Source organism: Megalopta genalis, chromosome 1, assembly GCF_051020955.1.
Source record: "Megalopta genalis isolate 19385.01 chromosome 1, iyMegGena1_principal, whole genome shotgun sequence".
Lineage (NCBI taxonomy): Eukaryota > Metazoa > Arthropoda > Insecta > Hymenoptera > Halictidae > Megalopta > Megalopta genalis.
Window position 1 is genome coordinate 42,923,578 of NC_135013.1, and position 20,453 is coordinate 42,944,030.

The 20,453-nt window shown below is 34.3% G+C and overlaps 2 protein-coding genes and 1 long non-coding RNA gene across 3 annotated transcripts in view; 2 read left to right on the top strand and 1 right to left on the bottom strand.

Moving 5' to 3' along the window:
- Positions 1-20,453, bottom strand: part of Nca (neurocalcin homolog) — a 510,394-nt gene that overhangs the window by 458,570 nt on the left and 31,371 nt on the right. The gene's annotated exons all lie outside the window — the stretch shown is intronic.
- LOC143261933 (uncharacterized) lies at positions 13,477-14,066 on the top strand. The gene is made up of 2 exons (XM_076528147.1): positions 13,477-13,914; positions 14,013-14,066. The coding sequence occupies exons 1-2, from the start codon at positions 13,477-13,479 to the stop codon at positions 14,064-14,066; spliced, it is 492 nt and encodes a 163-aa protein (XP_076384262.1).
- Positions 19,161-20,051, top strand: LOC117223049 (uncharacterized). The gene is made up of 2 exons (XR_004490834.2): positions 19,161-19,322; positions 19,397-20,051. It is a non-coding gene; the product is annotated as an uncharacterized LOC117223049 (long non-coding RNA).

Sequence of the window (20,453 nt, forward strand, 5' to 3'; positions counted from 1 at the left end):
TAATTACGATTAGTATTATTTTATGTTATTTTAATATTTTTTGTTCACAGTCCTTTTAATGACAAAGTATTTCATCTAGAAATGAAAATAATAAATTGCAAATTTCAATACGTCTAAAAATATTACCTGCATTTTATATTGTACCTTATCACGTACCTTTTTTTAAACATCTATTATTACTCTCACCGTAGTCCAATAAAGCCACTAATTAAGAAATTAAAATCACTCAACCCTTTCGTAGGATATCACGTTTTTAGTAAAATTCGATGATCTGAGCAAACTTTAATATCGAAGTTTATTAACTATTACCGGAGGAATGATACCATTGGACATGTGGTGATTCTACTTGCGAAAATAAGTCGAGAAAAAGGGAATAATATTTTTCCGTTTGAAGCTTCGTTTACGGGAAAATCAAGTTTGAAAATACGTGTACAATACGTTTATTATTAGTTATACAGGGTGTTATACCAGACAGGTATTATCTACAAATTTTCGAACTAGATTTTCTCGTAAACGAAGTTTTAAACAGAAAAATGTTATGCCTTTTTTTGACTTACATCCTCACGACAAATGTCTTTTGCTTTTAAAGTAAATAATGTGATAATGATATGATAATAGTGTAAGGTTTAACAAAATATATTTAATGACAGTCATTTAACAATCCTTTACGTAATGATATTTTAATATTGATGTCCCTGGCAACCAGAATTGAGCATTATTCGAATTGTTTCGAATAAATATTTACCCATAATAATTACTTGCATAAATTCTTTTTAGATGAACATTTTATTCAAATAACAATTATTCGTTATTCGTAAGGAATTATTCTATCAATTTATTCGAAGTCTAATTCTTCATTGTTTATTCGAATGAATTATTCGAACAATAGAGATTGTAAAATTATTCCAATAATAATGCGAATAATTGTTGAGTTTTTTCACGTAATTTTTTGAACATACATATATATGTTGTAAATATGAATCTTGGAATATACGGTGACTTCATTTGCACCCAAAATAAGATATTTTGTTTACTTATAGATCAATGATCAATCTACCTGAAAGAAATTTTACTAGCAGGAGACTTACTGAATATTATAAAGAAAAGAATTTCGTTAAAATGATCAAGTATATGAATTAAAATTACGAAACGGGCAATGTACACATAAAATCATGAATATTAAATTTTCTTCAGTATTTGAAACATGCTAATAATTTCACATTATAAGTGGGATACAAATATAATTTATGAAATAGAATCATTCAATTTATAGTATCATTAAAAATACGCTTCGACGCTGTAAACAAGTTTTAAAATATGCATCACGGATGAACTGGTTTGGCGCGCGGAGTTCTCGCGTAGCCGCAGTATTTTTCTCAGACGCAAACTCTGTCCAAAATTATGCAGCGTTAATTTAAAAAAGTTGGTTACAACTACATATTGCATAGTTCAATTAATATGAACAAACAAAATCTTGCGTTCTTTACACGAGAATATGATACTTGACATTTTATATGCATGCTTTATCATCGAAACTTCTTCACTTTCATTTTAAATCAACCTTGACTTTTAAGCTTTACATCCGCGAAGCATCGCTTCACAGACACGTATAGCAAGTGCATGACAGTGGCTAAATGTCTGTGCTCGTATTTTTTTAGCTTTCCAGCTCTCGCGGAAAATTTTGCGTCGACCATGCGTGTCGCTGTTGACGCATTTTCTATAAAATTGTCAACGATTTACAAAGGACAATGTAGAGCGACTATACTGTACTTTATGTGCCAGCTGAAATAACGATTTTTTCGTCATGAAAGAATTATTACAACAAATATAATAGAAATGTGATATATAGGGTATCTCGAGTGCTATATTTATTAAGGATATTATTTTTCAAAGAAAATTATAACTGGCTATGCTTAAAATTGTTTATAATTTTATTTATCAATTACTTTCAACATATTTTTTAAGGTACTCCTAGAAATGTTGTTTTCTATAAGACCTTAAGAAACTGTTCAGGAGCAGACAAGAAACAGTTCAGAAACAGACTTCTTAGAAACAATTGATACATATGATTCTGACGAATTATCAAACACGATTTTCTGGTAAATAAACTTCGGAGAAAAAAATGTTAGTCTTCGATTCAGTCTAGTCTTTTATTATTAGGCTGCGGAAATTTATACAAAATAAAAATTTGTTAAAAATGGTTGATTGAATCGATGTATTGAAGTGTTCTTAACGAATATAGAAAAAACACATGATAATCTCGTGTTTGATATTTTTGATTTTGTGTCTTATATTAGCTGATGTATTACATATTTGTATTACAATTGTACATTTATTATTACGTGATATTAAATAAAATCCCAACAAAATTTTCCTTACCAATTCTGGTAAACAAAAGCTAAATAAATCTGCGATTTTAAATTGTACTGGATGGATTTACCACAATTACCTGATTCGTCACCAATTCGTATACATAGGTTCCCTGTCTTTTCCTTCACTCTTCTATCATTTACAGTGCCAAGTACCATTTATTCATTTTTACAATAAATGCATCAAATCAACAGGCTATTCATCATAGTCTTTTGTTTTAGACACCATTCATCATAGAATAATAAACTATGTGTTCTTGAGAATTTCCTATCTAATTAAATTCGAGTTGCAATATTCTATATATGAGTTGTAGCGTACATCACAGAATAAATTATGAACATATGCCAAGTTGTGACGTTCTAATAAACAACGTTGTAATAAATATTAATTTGTGAGAAAGTATTGCCGTAGGAAACATAAGACGATCGAATGAGTTTTTATTAAAACAAATGTATAAAAAGTCATAGTTTAGATAGTTCGTATCTTTTTTAACCACCACGTAGTTTACCAACAAATCTAAAATTTATTAGAAATAGTAGTTACGATAATGTTTTACAAATAAAAAAATATAAATGACTTCAATCCAACGTCTGTATAAGAACTCTATTGTTTCGTATCTTTTCGAGTTTCTTATTTTTATGACTTTGAGTTTTTACCAAAAATTACACCAATTTTTCTAATATGTATCTTAATAATTACAACGTATCAGACTGTCTTTCAATATTCTTAATGTATTTGTAATATTAATGTACTTGTCAATTTGTAATGTTAATGTTCTTTGTTTACTGCTTTTTTAAATACAAAAGTTTTTCAACTAGAAATTAAAATAATAAATTCAAGTTTTTGTAATAATCGCACAGAATAAATTATGAACATATACCAAGTTGTGACGTTGTAATAAATGTTAGCTCTCGGGTGCAATTTTATTAAATACAATACTATGATTATGTGGAAATTGGGGTGTTCGTTTGGCACTCGATGCGATCACACGATCACGTTCTGTGCTAAAAGTAGATTTAACATTATCCGCTATAAATTTTAACATCCTAGTCATTGAAAGATACAAAATAGAAAATCGTACCAAAGTTCTGAACGTATTTATTAATGAACAAATACATTATATTTTTTGTCCATTGTAGGTCAAACCTTGGTGGCACATTTGTTTCGTACGTGGTCAAAATTTCGAATTAATGTACCAATTAGTTTTTTTGGGTTGTCATTTTCGAAAACGTTTTTAATGTTTGAGTAACTGTTCGATTTTACTGTTGTAGAATATATTTCAGGAACTCGAAACTATAAAAAAATACAGAACAATCGATTTTTTTCAACTCGATCTCTCAAGTTTCCACGATGAAATGCACTGAAAAATGTCACAGCCATAACTTCGCAATACAGGTAGCAACAAACTGCAAATCTACAAACGTTGGAATCGGTTCATTTAAATAACACATAGAAAAATAAATTCAATGAGAAGAACTCAAATGATGATATAATAATTACGATCATCTACTTTCTATCTAATTTAGCCAATATTTTGAGTTATACAGAAAACATAACTTCTTCTACATTGCAAATAATTGTGGTTAATTCTTTATTTAAAAATTCGTTTCCCGTAGAAGAAACTGTTCGAATTATTCATGGAAGTCTGAATAGTAATTCTCTTAGTATTCATCGAATGTTTTGACTCTGACTTCGATTTATGATAATAATTTCCTTTGTACAATCTTAATTAATCAATCAATGTATACCTGATTGTTTTCATAATTCATTTTGACTGTCGTGACTATGAAGAATATTCCATAGTAATTACGTAAATCGTCTATTTGTTTGTTAAAAAATAAACGAGAAAGAAGTGAAACGGCATTTAAAAAACTTCAGACAGGCATCCCAAACAGGTAACTTAGAAGTAGATTGCATATCTTTATGCAGATTTTTCAAATGCAATGAAACGTATGAATTAACAAGGTTTAATTTCCTTTTACAATGAGTAATCTTTTAGTTAACGAAGCAAACTTTCCTTTAATTCTAATTTTTGTAAAGTCATATATGAAAATGAGAATTTGCATAAAAATCCACGGTCCATTTATAATAATTAGACTGCGAGTCTGTATTCTTTCATATGCAAATTTGTAAATTATATAAGAACCCATATACGAACAAAAATTGATAATGTCAGAATTTTCTACTGCTCACATAGTATTGTTTAATCAGCGAAAGAAAATTTCTTCTGAATTTGTCTTTTATAATATAACTTTAAAAAATTGGAATCTACATAAAGATCCGCAATCTATTAATAGCACATCTAACTTTATGCACATTATTTATATTTTGTACAACTTTTTCGTATTTTTCTTGTTTCTTCGAGTGTAAAGAGTTAAAAAAAGGTTGCTCTAAACAAAAATATCGCAAAATTTTAACTAAAAATACTTCGTTAAAAGTCTATTATATACATTTCTCAATAACGTTGACCAAATCGCAGGAAAATGTTCTGTTTTTGAATTGTGAAGCAAAAAATAGATGATCAAGTTTGCGGACGACTTTTTGATCCAAATATCCGTGTTAACATATCGCATCGCATACCTGTGCTATTATTGTGTATTTTTTTCAATTTCCAAGAGTAAAATCTTTATTTGCATAGAAACCTTTATGTTTTAGTGACTGATTGTCAAACAACAAACTTTTTATGAGAAAATAACCAGTTTTCTATCGATTTGAAAATGAATTCTAATTCTTCTCTTGTTTATTTGAATTATTCATGTATTTGATTGTCGCATAATTCTTTATTCGAATAAATTATTCGTATAATTATTTATTTGAATAATGATGTGAATAACTGTTAACTCTGTTTGTTTTTACGTAATTTGATAGGAATATATTTCTACGAATACATTCAGAAGTAGTTCAATTTCAAATATTTATTCAATCATAAAATTACTTTATACTTTATACTTTTTACTAAATAATCTTTCTACACTCGTAGAAAGATTATTTAGTTATGCATCAATGATCAATCTATCTAAAAGTAATAAAATTTCCGATAGAACATTTAAAAAAGAAATATGGATGAAATATATCGACAAACTATAAAAACAAACAATTTATATTCGTTCATTTGTATTCAAATCATATTGTATACGATTCATTCATTTGTATACAAATCTGGTTTATTGAAGTAAAAAACATAGATGATATTATAATTTATACAACTTGGAAAGAAAACTACAATGAATATATGAGAAAAAACAATGGCCAAGAGTATAATGAGTGCTAATTTCGTGTCAAAAGTCAGTAATTGCTGAACTTAATGGGTCCACGAAAACCGTGGTGCTGAAGAAACAAACTTTATATACCCAATGTGCGAAAAAAGGTAAAGAGAATAAATTTTCCGAAAAAGCCATATTAAAAACCCATTTATCAAATCAGTGAACTTGCATACTTTTAGTGTTTCCTTTATTACGATGGAGCGAAATTTTTTTTCCTGTATTTTCCAGTAGATTTAAAAGAATACATATCTTAGTTTTTAAACGTGTATCGACTTTTAATAAAAGTATTTTGAATCGAAAATTATGATGTAAAAAATGTGGGCTATATATTAGACACCTTTACATTATATGCTTCAGTAAAGAGGTTTATCAAAAAATTTTAATTATGAAATGAGAAGTCCGGTAGTTAGTTTGTCAATTTGGTAGTTCTAGTGTTTAATATCGAAAGATCAATTCAAACATACAGGAAGAAGGTGCATATATACATCGCAGGAATAAATTGTTCGTGGATCAATACTCCTTGGACGAACAAGCACAAATGACATATTCGACTTAAGGAATAAATAGCTCCAGGAAATTTAAGACGAGTCAGTGTAAAATCACTCTGCATGTTTAATATCGCTAATTGGTTTCGATAAATGAAAAAGCATTTCACTGTGCCAGTTTCAGAGCAGAACAGAACATACAGGTCAAGGAAACAGCAATCGTAATTCAAATGTTCTCCGTTTAAACCGTGGTGGAGGAAGAAATGATAAAAAATTTAAATTCGCAGTTCCTTAATTAGTGCCGAAAACTTTCCGCTCGGACAACAATCAAAACAAGGTCTGCGTAGCGAGGGCGCAGTACGAAATAGTGCCAAGATAGTTGATTTAGAGATTTAGTGGAGAAGATTGTGCAACTGGCAATCGCTAGAAGTATATGTATATCTTCACTTGGATCGTTACCATCTTTCCATACCTCGTGCTTTTAGAAAGTGGTAACTGCAGAAAGACGCTTGTCGGAAAACTTTCCTACACGCGTATTTTCGACATCGTAATTAGGTCACGGAAATTATTAATGCAATTGAATATTATCAGAGTTAGACATTGTTCGAATCAAATTTTACTTGTATACTGCCCAACTCTAAATATTATAAACTGATATTAACTCTTTCCTAAATATTTAGCAATCATTTTGAAATATTAAACCTTTTACTAAGTTGTCTTTTACTAAATTGACAATTTTCTACAAATATTTTTTGATGGTGTTAATACGAATTTCGAAAACAAAAACGAAAATATAGTTAATGCAATCATATTGGAGTAAACTATAAATAAGTAAAATAATTAATGGAAATAAAAGTTGTACATGCTTTCTAAATTTTATTCGAACAATATCTAAAACAAGCAACGTGAGAAGATGCATATAATATCTTTGCTTAATTTCTTTACATTTTCGTAATATTCGACGAATATACATAAGAACTGATAATTTAATGAACAATAAATGAAAAGTGCCAGTATATTAAAAAAAGAATTATCAAGTACAATTGATGTTACTTTCGTACTATATTATCAAAATAATTCCAATTTAGCACAGTGTCGGTTTGTTCTGTATATTAACGATTTTCATAAAGTAATAAAAGATTTAGTCCATAACTTAAATTAATATATTTAATATATATAATTATATTTAATTAAATATACATTAAATATAATTACTTATAATTAAAGTATATAAATAATATATTTATCAATAACAAAGAGGACAGATGATTAAATTAATTTCGAAAAATATGAAAAAGACATTCATGTTGGGTTCACTCATCATTGGGTTCATTCATCGTGAAGTCCGATAATGTTTCAAATCTGTAATCACTTGCTAGGCATCGTTCTGCTTATTTAAATATTTATTCATCGTATTCGTTAAATTGTATTAAAATTATTGGAACTGCGATGTCGAAACAATGATATCCGAGGCAAAATGATTTAATTAGACGGATTTAATGCATGTCACATACAGGATATATCGCGACGGCTCGATGAATTTAAAAGCATACCTATATCTGATTCACAGAATTAGCATACAAAGAGGTCCAAATTTATTATGTGTTTCTTCCAAGTTAAAGGCACGCGTGATTCTTCATTTAGATGCCGGGTCTAGACATACTAAAGACAGTGCAATCGCAATAATTTGCTATTTATAGATTGAAGGAATTCTTCGTTTCGTTAATTGTAACGCACCTTGGCGCGGACATTATGAAATCAAATGCTCCGCTGAAAACAATATTCTATTGATTCATAATTATAAACATTCGATATCAACTAATTTTACTTGAAATTGTTCATTAATTATTTCACTGTACAATCCGGGACAGTGCGTAATTCATAAATGATTCAATTTCTGTTTATTGGCAAATATAAATTAAATTCCCCGTATTATGTGCTTTAATTGCAATTTTAAATTAACAATCAATTAATATTATCGTTTGTGCAATTATAAATCGTATGGATGAAATAAATGAAAATTTAAACAATATGTAATAAATGTTTTTGCCGATAATACAATAAGAAATACATTTTCCATCATACGTTGACAGACTGTAAAACATTTTTTAAAAGTGAACTGTAAAGTTTTTATCAATTTTTAATAATATTTATTATTACATTAATAATATTTATAATTACATTACATTGATTATCAGAGTGTAGATTTTTATGCATTAATAGTACATGTAAGTCATTAAAATGCAACTAAACATGCATACTATCAAAAATGAATTATATCATTAATCTAAGTTTACCATAAATAATTTTGATTACCATATGCAGATTTTTATAAAACAATTCATGAAAATAATAATTTGCATAATGAGCCATAGCGACAGTGAAATTATTTCACACATTAAAATACAATTATAAATATGAGATAGGTATTACTAGAAAAAACGCTGGCAGTTTCATACAAAATGATAAACAGGATGTAATGATATTAATCTAGAAGGTGTGACACAGCAATGTGCTATTTATATATATATATAGATTATAGTTAAATTAGAATTAAGAAAAAGTTTTCTTCATCAACAAGAAAATTATTCATTGTAAAATTGAAAATAAAAATAAACTTGTTACTTTATACGTTTTCTTGCAATTTAAGAATCTGCATATAGAAAAATATTCATATAGAATAAAATGCATATATGCTAAAATGCTATTTAAATATAAATTGTTACTTTTGATGTTTTGAATAAGAAATTTTCATACACAACTTTTGATTCTACTTATTGAACTCGTTAAACAGAAATAACTATTGATTGCATAACTCGCACAGTTGCACCGCCAATCGCGGGTAAAATAGCATAGTAAACTTTGTTTTTATCTTTCACTTCTCGGAATTGAATCGAACAAATGCAACACGTTTTCTATCGTCCTACGAGCGAAGTCCTCGAAGAGGTAACCCAACGTGTACACGCAAGGAAAGATATAACCAAGAACTTCAACATTAAGCTGAGAGTTCATATTGATTGGACGTTCCTACACCAGTATAGGTGTCTACCTTGTTTCACCCTCTCTTTCAATCACCCTGTATAAAAAAAAATCAATTAAACAAGGTTGCTCTTTTCCGCCTATGTTTGCGTTAACCGAAGCTCTCAGTTGCACTTGATGTCGCAGTTTAATTTGATGTTGCTTGACTACAACTCCTTATACAGAACATAACTTTCTAAGAATAATTGATGAAAGCACAGCTTAAGCGTAAGTTACTTTGTTTTGTTAATGGGTTCGATTATATTGATATAAAAGCCATATCAAATTTAGCCAAACTTTATATTTTATTATATTTCTCATACTCGTATCAATCTTGTCCAAATATAAATATTTCTGTCTTAACATATGTATATTTCTTTCCTTAATCATTTTAATGAGTTGAACATAATACAATAGTATCTTCAAATTTTTTAAATATTTTCACTTTTTCGAATTTGATGTACTCATTTTTTTCATAAATGTATTAAATCCACGATCTAATTATAGATGGTTAAATATGGATATCAATTCAGCAAGTCTTCTAAAATAATATTATGTCTGATTATCAGCAATATATGTTTGCCCTGTTTGCAGATATTTAATATCATTATTTAATTCATTAAAACTTTAACTTTAGTTGAAATTACTGAACTCACGTACCTGTAAGTCGAATATTGTAATAATATTCAACTATCACTGCTATTTTTATATGTTAATTATTTTACTTATAATTTAACAAATTTCTTAACTACAATAAAGATGGTGAGAAATTTAGATAAATACTGTCTTGTTAATCTTGTGGAGCATCACACGTCAGTCATTTTTAATACTCAGTAAGTCCAGACAATAATTTTATAAAATAAATACGTCCTAATATTTTAGCAGGATTGTATAAATGGGATCGTCAATCTTTTAAAATTTGAAAGTGCTATAATTAAAGCAGAATTCGAATGTTATCCAAACGAGCCCATAATGTATATGTACAAATTTACGACCGGAATTCTTGGCATAGAAGTTGTCGACCAGACTACTTCCATCAAAGTTTCTGATTTATACTGTTGATTGCAATTGTTCAGTAAAACATATTGAGCCATAAATTACATGCAACCTGAACTTGCTGCTACTGATCATCAAAATGACTACAAACTCTGATGTATTTTCGTTATAATTCATATCCAAGGTTTCAATCATAATCATATAATTCACATCAATTTTAACCATAATTACCAGTCGCTTACAATGTAAGTCTGACATCATTATTATTTAATTTTGTACAATTTTATTATACAACCTTCATAGTTATTCAATACATATGCAATAATGAATGACATAAGAAAGCTAGGAATGTTTCATTTAAAAAAGATTTTAATTTACATATTTTATAAACTCATACTTGCGTCGTATTATAAAAACGTATTATAAAATATAGGAGGAATAATCGCCACCTTCTATTTATGTAATTATAAACAGCAGATATTGTTAGTTTACCGCGAATCATTTCGAATTTTTAAACGTGCAAGTAACGTCAATCTGCACAAGTTTACCAGCAATCGGTATTAATTCCGTGAAACATTGATTTAATTAATTGCGACGACGCGAAGCAATTCCTCTAAAAGTAACAGGAAAAAATGCCACGCGTACAAGCAAGCAGTGATATGTTTGCACGAACACGTGCAATTTCAATAAATCAAAAAAGAACTTAATTACAAAGTGGCGATATTTCACAGTGTACAGCGGGAACAGCCGTAGAGGAGATTAAACAGTATATATAATTGGATACTGCAACCTCATTTTCCCTCTTCTCTAATTCTAGCATCTACAGACGCAATTTCTTCCAACTTTACGTTCAATTAATTCATTCAAGTGCGCGAGGTAGTTTATGAAACTGAAGCACATTATAAGGTTTCATTAAACTGGTATCGATACAGAGCAACATAGCTGACAAAAGGAAATCCGATTTCTTCCGAGTTTCATTTCATCATAAATGCATATTGCATAATGTAATAGTACACTTCTTTACATTATGCAATAAAAATACTTCTCTCACATTACAAAGTAATATTTATACCACTGCATTGCATCGATTCTACGCAAAATCTTTTTTACCGGGTTTCCAGGTCAAGGGGAGAGAGGGTCAAAGTATGTATGTTACGAAATCTATCAAGGGCTGTAACTTCTGATCATCGAGTACAGCTTGCGTCAAAACGTCACTAAAATATTTAAGCTTTATAATTAGACTGCGAATCTCCATGCATTTATAGTGCGCGCAAATTTGTAAATTATATAAAAACGTGCAAATTACTAAGGTCTAATTGCATTCTTATTTGTTTCACAATGATTAATCTTTTGGGCGTTGAAGGAAACTTTTCTTTAATTCCAATTTTTGTAAGATTACGTATGAAAATAAGTGTTTGCACAAGAATCAGCTGTCTAATTATTATAAATATACCGCGGTTCATTATGCATTCATGGCATGTGCGAATGGGTAAATTATATAAACACGTGTAAACTAACAAGGTCTGATTAAATATTTATTTTCTTTTTACAATGAGTAATCTTCTAGATGACGAAGGAAACTTTTCTTTGATTCTAATTTTTGTAGAATCTCATATAAAAAAGAGAATTTACGTAAAAATTCGCAGTGTATGTATAATAATTAGATCGCGAATCTTTATGCGTTTATATGCAAATTTGTAAATTACATAAAAACATGTAATTTATGTTCTATCTATAACGAACGAAAACATTATTGTGGAATTTGATTTTTATAAAATAGCTTTAGAAAATTCGAATTTGCATAAAGATCCATAATTTAATAATAATATACACATAACTTCATGCACGTTATTTATATTTTCTACAACATTTTCGTATTTTTCTTGCTTTTTCGAGCGTTAGAAAAGTTGTTCTAAAAGGAATAACGCTTCATTAAAATTCTGTAATAATGTAACGTATCGGCGAGCTCATTTTGAATAAACATAAAGAAGACCAAAAAATAAGTTGATACTGAGACCTTTAACGACGTTGAGCATGCGTAACCCAACTGGAATGAAGTATGTATAAGGTGTTTGCTCAAGCTTCTGATATAACAGAATGTAAGTATGTGTAAGGACATCTGCATTAGCAGACGTCATTCAATTGTTTCAATTCTCCATGGCGAAAAGTAAATATACATACGTGTTGACTCATCAAATTGGATAAAAATGCTGCGCAGGTCGGCCAGCTGTGAACAAAAACCGAGAAATTCTTCTTCTATTGTTAATTGATTGTTCAGTGACGTCATCGATCGATAAGCAAACTATATAAATGAAAACATTAATTTCCGAAATAATCGATAGAGGATTAGGTACAATTAAATGTCCCTTAAAACCAAATTACTAGACTGCGGATCTTTATGCAAAGTGAAAATTTTGTTGAATAATTGTATAAAACAAGAATTAAATAACGTATCTTTTCATTTAATAATTTTTATCAATAGAAAATAATGTAATACTCTTAAATTCTTCCATTGTTTTCATTATTCTGTATTTCTATTATCAATATTTGCAATAAATTCATAAAATCCACAGTCTACTGATCGCTAAATATCAGCTCATTTGTTAAAGATACATTCTTATTTGTTGACGAGGGTTATATAATGTTAATCAACAACAAAAGTATGTACAATTATAATTTACAATTAAGAAACTTAGTTTTTTCTGAAAAAATTGATTTTCGAGAAAACGATTCAAGGGATTCTGTAGTTTGTGGATTCCCTTTAAGTTGCTTTTACTGTGTAGCGGCACACGGCCGGCGACCGTAATAACCATAAAACTGTCCGCTTGCAGATGTCAAGGGGTCGACGGAGAGAAAACGTCCTTGACGTTTGCAAGAACCGGAAATTCCTTTGTTTCTTTATTTTTTATCACTGCCAGATGTACTGCATGCCTGGTCGCGGAGAAAGCCGCCGGCCGCGTACCGCTGCCTGGCCGAACGGCCAGCGCACCCCTACAGCGAGGGTTCATCGATGGCTGTCTCCCCCGCTAAACTAAGCGGGGGCAAAAGAAGACAGCGAGTCCCCCAAAACAGGCGTGGCCTTTTTGGGGGACGTAATATAAATAAGAGACCCGAGTCGGTCCAGGGAACAGTTGATATTTTTCAGTCCAGTTTTCCAGAGCCCTCAATTGGTGACCCCGACGTGATCGCACGAATAACGGTGTATAAGGTACTTTGATAAACAGATAAAGTTAGTAATGGCTACCCCTAACGAGGGTGCGTCGTACCCGCGAGGCGCGTCCGCGGAAGCATCTGTGTCGCGAGTGGCCGTTCGGATGCCCGAATTCTGTGCGTCGGACCCAGAAATGTGGTTTGGGATGGTCGAACGCAGCTTCGAGGCATCGGGTATTACGACCGAAGCCACAAAATTCGGGTATGTGTTAGGAGCATTGAATCCTGTGTACGCCGCGGAAGTCCGCGACATTATAATGAACCCGCCAAATACTGGACAGTACCAGAGGTTAAAAACGGAACTCATTCGAAGGCTCAGTTCGTCGCAAGAGCAAAAAACGCGACGTTTGCTGGAATCGGAGGAAATTGGAGACAGGAAGCCGTCTCAATTTCTGCGACACTTGCGCGGACTGGCTGGCAACAACGTGTCAGATAGTGTTTTGCGTACGCTGTGGATGGGTAGGTTGCCTAATAGTATGCAGGTAATCTTAGCGACCCAGAAGGACGCGGAGATGGATAAGGTGGCTGACCTGGCAGATGCGATAGCCGAGACGATGGGCCCCCGAACTCAGGTAGCGGAGGCGTCGGCATCTACTGCAGCAGCCGCGGCACCGAGCAACGCGCCTCAAGACCTTGAGGCACTCATAAATTTAAAAATGGCGCAAATCAGCCTGTCGTTCCAGCAGGAGATTGCGGCGATCCGACACGAGTTGATTGGGAATGAACGTTCTTCGCGTTTCGATCGCCGGTATCGCCCCCGATCGCCTGCCCGTCGGGAGCCCCGTCAACGCTCCGTGTCGCAAAGACGCACGGAACAGAGGCAGGGTAAATGTTTTTACCATTGGCGTTGGGGAGCGAGTGCGAATCGATGTATTCCACCGTGCAATTGGAACTCGATGCAGGGAAACGAACCGGGCAGTCGTTGATGACGGCAGATGACTTGAGCCCGATGCCGCGCCGTCTATTTGTGACCGACAAGACGACTAGAACGCAATTCCTGGTCGATACAGGAGCCGACCTTTGCGTGTACCCACGATCCATGATTCGTGGCCCCGGGAAGAAATCGGATTATGTGTTGTTCGCGGCAAATGGGTCCGAAATTACAACGTTTGGTACAACCACGTTGACGTTGGACTTTGGGTTACGTCGCGAGTTTACGTGGAGATTTGTGGTAGCCAGTGTATCTAAGCCAATTATCGGCGTAGACTTTTTGTACCATTATGGGTTACTGGTAGACATTCGGAATCGCCGGTTGATAGACAATATAACTTCGTTGTCAGTGCCCGGGCAACCGGTAGGTAGAAGTGCTAGCGACATTCCCAGCGTGAAAACGGTTTCGGGGGATTCCATATACTTGGAGCTGTTGCAGAAATTTCCCGAAATCACGAGACCAGAGGGAATCCCGACTGTCAGAAAAAAGCATACAACGGTACATTATATCCGGACATCGCCAGGTCAACCGGTTAGTTGCAGACCAAGGAGGTTGGCACCGGATCGACTCAGGGCAGCGAAGAAGGAGTTCGACGAAATGGTGAAGCTGGGGATTGCGAGGCCGTCCGAAAGCAGCTGGTCATCTCCTTTACATGTGGTGCCAAAGAAGGAATCAGGCGAGTGGAGACCGTGCGGAGATTACCGGGCACTCAACGACCGCACAGTTCCGGATAGGTACCCGGTAAAGCATATTGAAGACTTTGCGCAAAACTTATTCGAAAAAAAGGTGTTTTCAACGATAGACTTAGTGCGTGCGTACAATCAGATTCCGGTTGCGCCCGAAGATGTGTTTAAGACGGCGGTTACGACGCCATTCGGGCTGTTCGAATTTCCGGGGATGCCGTTCGGGTTACGCAACGCGGCACAGACTTTTCAAAGATTTATCGATGAGGTGCTTCGAGGACTAGATTTCGTGTACGCGTATATAGACGATATCATCGTAGCGTCGGAATCCGAAGCGCAACACCTCGAACATTTGAACATTTTATTTAATAGGCTAAAGTCGTACGGTATAGTAATTAACCCGGGCAAGTGCACGTTCGGAAAACCCGAGGTAGAATTTTTAGGTTATTCGGTATCGCATAAGGGCACAAAACCTCTAGAATGTAAGGTGCGCGCGATCGTAGAATACCCCCAACCGGTTACAGCCAAACAGCTGAGGCAGTTTTTAGGTATGATGAACTTTTACAGACGATTCATACCTAGGGCTGCACAGGTGCAGGCAGCAATGAATAACTTGCTGTCAGGTAACGCGAAGGGTCGCACACCGATTCATTGGAATGCAGAGGCGGTAGTAGCGTTTGAGGAGTCAAAAAGAGCCTTGGCACAGGCCACCTTGCTGGCGCACCCGCAGATTGGCGCCCCCCTTGCGCTTACCTGCGATGCCTCAGACTTCGCGGTTGGCGCGGTTTTACAACAGGACACCGGGAACGGTTGGGAACCGATAGGTTTTTTTTCAAAGAAACTCAGCGCGGCGGAGACGAATTACGGGGCCTACGATCGCGAGCTATTAGCTATATATTTAGCAATTAAGCAATTTCGGTATATGGTGGAAGGACGTGCGTTTGTTATATTCACCGATCACAAACCGATAACGTTTGCGTTTCGCCAAAAACCGGAAAAATGCTCGCCGAGGCAATTTCGGTACCTAGATTTTATAAGTCAATTTTCTACCGACATCCGTCACGTTGCCGGAAAAGACAATATTATTGCCGACGCGTTATCCAGGATCGAGGAAGTGGAAGAACTTCTCGATTACGAAGAATTGGCGAAGGCACAAGACACCGATAGCGAACTCTCGGCCTACGTGCGAGGCGAGTGTGCGAGTGCTCTAGTGCTACGAAAAATGCGAATTCCTGGGTCAAACAGTTTTGTATGGTGTGATGTGTCGACGAGCATTGCGAGGCCATTTGTCACGGGAACATTCCGCCGCGCGGCGTTCGATACGGTGCACAGACTTGCACATCCCGGAATTAAGGCGACGGCGAAATTAATGACGGAACGATATGTATGGCCGTCAATAAAAACGGACAGTAAGCGTTGGGCGCGAGCGTGCGTCGCTTGCCAGCGTTCAAAAGTGTCCAGGCATGTACATTCGCCGCTCGGAAAGTTTGCGCCGTCGGAAAGGTTCGAACATGTGCATATTGACATTGTAGTGTTGCCCATGTCGGAAGGTCATAGGTATTGTTTGACCTGCGTGGACCGGTATACCCGGTGGCCGGAGGCGTTCCCGATGATAAATCAGGAAGCACAAACGGTGGCACGAGCGTTCTACGAGGGATGGATTGCTCGATTTGGGACCCCTCTTAGAGTAACAACCGACCAAGGAAGACAATTTGAATCGTCCTTGTTCAAGCATTTGAACGAGTTAACAGGGACAACACATTTAAGGACAACAGCATACCACCCAGCGGCGAACGGCATGGTGGAGCGTTTCCATCGACAGTTGAAGGCTGCCATTCGTTGCCACCAAGACGTTCAATGGACGAGGGTCCTTCCTACCATATTGCTGGGTTTACGCGCAGCCTGGAAGGAGGACACCAAATCAACGGCAGCAGAACTTGTGTATGGGGAGACGTTGCGTCTACCTGGTGAGTTCCTAGCACCGCGTCAAATAGAAGGCGAGTATGACGTTTCCAATTTTGCCGAGGAACTACGTCAGCATTTCCGGGGGATCACCCCAGCCGCAGGTAGTCACCACAATGCGCAGCGGATTTTTGTATATAAAGACTTAACAGTGTGTGAAAAAGTGTTTATCCGGAATGATAAAGTACGAACTTTATTGGAGCCACCGTACGATGGACCATTCGAGGTCATATCCCGGGGCCCAAAAAACTTTGTGATAAATATTAAGGATAAACCTGTTAATGTTAGTATTGATAGATTAAAGCCGGCGTACGTTGTTAATGATGCCGTTGATAATGAAGCGACTCAAACAATGCAGGTACCGCGGTCAGAACCGACAGTGTCTGCTCCGGAACAAGAGGTGCGAACTACACGTTCAGGAAGACGAGTGAGGTTTCCGGATAGATTGCAGATTGCAAAAATAAGATACTATTATGAATGAGTGAGAGAGTGGGATGTAGCGAGTATCGCATATACCGTCGTATGGCATGTCGCAGGGCAAGTTTTTGTTTTTGTTTTTGTTGTAGAAATAAGAATTGTATCGCGATTGGTCAATCACTGGCAAGGGGGTGATGTAGCGGCACACGGCCGGCGACCGTAATAACCATAAAACTGTCCGCTTGCAGATGTCAAGGGGTCGACGGAGAGAAAACGTCCTTGACGTTTGCAAGAACCGGAAATTCCTTTGTTTCTTTATTTTTTATCACTGCCAGATGTACTGCATGCCTGGTCGCGGAGAAAGCCGCCGGCCGCGTACCGCTGCCTGGCCGAACGGCCAGCGCACCCCTACAGCGAGGGTTCATCGATGGCTGTCTCCCCCGCTAAACTAAGCGGGGGCAAAAGAAGACAGCGAGTCCCCCAAAACAGGCGTGGCCTTTTTGGGGGACGTAATATAAATAAGAGACCCGAGTCGGTCCAGGGAACAGTTGATATTTTTCAGTCCAGTTTTCCAGAGCCCTCAACTGTTTCGTAAACCTAGTATTAACTTCCATTTATGTACTATGTAAGAGACAAATTAAAGCAATTCCACACATTACATCAAAGCGATTTGTATAAAAAAACGTTTACTACCTTCCTTTATACCGTCTTATTTAGTTTTATCATAGGTATTCGTGTATTAGGACGCTTACCCTAACCTGACGATTCTCATTTAAGATTGCCAGTCCCATTGAAGATAAAAAGATATATATATATATATAGTCTGCCTCTCAGTTATCCCGTGGGTAGTATTAACTTCATAAATCAATTCTGATAAAATCTGAGTCCCTGAGAGTATCGAATTATCCCTGCGGTCAAACTCGACAAAGTTGATCTTCAGGGCAAAGTGTAGAGATAAAGGAACATGAAGAAACACAGAATATTTGTGCTCTCTTGCGGTTGCTTCCACAAATTTTGTGGAGTCGTAAGTCTCGCTATTTTTACCGAACGTGTCAAGAGACACCTTTTAATAATTTCTGTATAACACTATTTTTACCAAAGGAGTTAAAAGACATCTTTTAATCATTTTTAAAACACTTAAAACTCTTCTCGACTTTCTTCACGAAATTAATTCGAAATTAAATTGTATAATACAAAATATCAGTGAAAATAGCGTTAATCCTCGAAAACCTTATAGAAACCGAAATACGAAAATGCCAATATGACGTCATAGAGTTATACAAAAACACCGATATATTTACCGGTAGTTATCGGTAAATTTTTCGATTTGTTTATTTGTTATAATTTTCATAGTATTTTAAAGCAGTATCAAATATCGTATGTTATCAAATACCGAAATTGATAGGCAATACCACAGTTGCTGTGACACCGAAATCGGAAGAATTAACAGAATATTTATGATAAGTGTACATAAGTGCAATGGAAAAGAACACGATATTAAAATCTACAATTGAAATTATATTTATATTCTTTCTTGCGACTGCAGTTGCTCTATACTTTATTATACTAAAATATAATACAATTTCTAAATTTTCGTTATAAATTCCGATGAAAAAGTTGAACAAACACCATTTTTTAATTTTATTGTCATTCCAACGAATTAAAATATAAACGGCATTTTTGTTTATTCATTTTCAAGAAAATTAGTCGCTTTAACATGTAAACAAAATTCAAATCACTTGGACTAATTTGAAAAAAGTCATTCCATTTTGAAAGGTGTTTACTTACATTTGTCCCTGATACTTGTCCTGTGTACAGACACGTAGATACTTTTGCGACCTTGTTGGTCAGATAAGACTCGCTTTACTATTCTTACCACCTTCGACAATGACCCAATTGAATATTTCTCCAAAATTCAATTCTATGGAAAAAGGATATTTTCGTGGATGCCATTATTTTATTGCAGCTACTGTTCGCACAGATGAAGGTATGTTGACCATTAAATACATATTTTAAGTTAATTCTTATATACACATATACAACAAAATAAAAAAATTTCAGAATAACAAAACATTGGACCTTATTTTTATTACAATAGTTGAAGAAAACAAAGTAGAAGAACTTGATCTGCTAAGCAGTGAATTTGATTAGCTGAGGTGATTTACAAAAAGGTAAATTTAATTTACGAAAGGATAAATTCGATTTCAGAAGAGATATAAATTTTTTTGATTTAGAAGAAGATGAATATAATTTGCAAACATAACCATAGATGGCAAAAAGATGAATATAATTTGCAAAAGGTTTGATGTTGCTGCAAAGAGATGTATTACAGGGAAAGAATGTCAATTATTGTGCCCATTAAAGTGATGTCCGAAGTTTTCAACGAATCAAATAATTTTATTTACCTATATTGCAATTCTTAAAACATTTAAATTATATGTTGATGTCTCTTATATAAGTACGAATTTTTTCAGAATCGGAACACATAAAGAACACAAAATATTTAATAAAATGAACAAAACAGTTTTTGAGCGAGTTACTCTGTCCTTAAAAAGATAAAAAGTTATTTATTGTGTGTCATTTTCTGTGTACTGATCTAATTACTGTGTATGAAATTCTGTACAATGATCTAATTACTGTGATTAGATTTAGGTAAACAATCCGATAACAAAAATGTAAAAACCTAAAATATTTCATATTAAATTATTTAGCATAATTTATTAGATATGTTTCAATATTTACGGTATTATTAAAAAAGGGAATGCATTACAAAATTTAATATCTGTACTTTAATAATGTTGTTCTTAAATACAAGTAAAATTATTGTAAGGGTACGGTAACCGAGGAAAGGCAAAGTAAATAACATACTCACCGTAGTGTGCAAAAGGATCAATTTTTTCCATTTAGTATAAGACAGTGAAACGATAGGACTGCTTGCATCAATTGACGCGCGCACTATACCTTTACCAGCGTTTGGAATCTATAACTGTCGCGGAACTTTCTTTCTATTTCTCATGCCTTTTTTGTCCCACGCAGTTCTTTGTTGCTACGTCCTATAGTCGTTCAATTGTCTTCTACTTCTATTCTCAAACAGATCCTATAGCTCTGTTCCATTCTC

Coding starts and splice junctions, on each gene's coding strand:
- LOC143261933 (XM_076528147.1), top strand. CDS start 13,477: ATGTGGTTTGGGATGGTCGAACGCAGCTTCGAGGCATCGGGTATTACG. Junction 13,915..14,012: donor CGATGGGCCCCCGAACTCAG/GTAGCGGAGGCG, acceptor GGCGCAAATCAG/CCTGTCGTTCCAGCAGGAGA.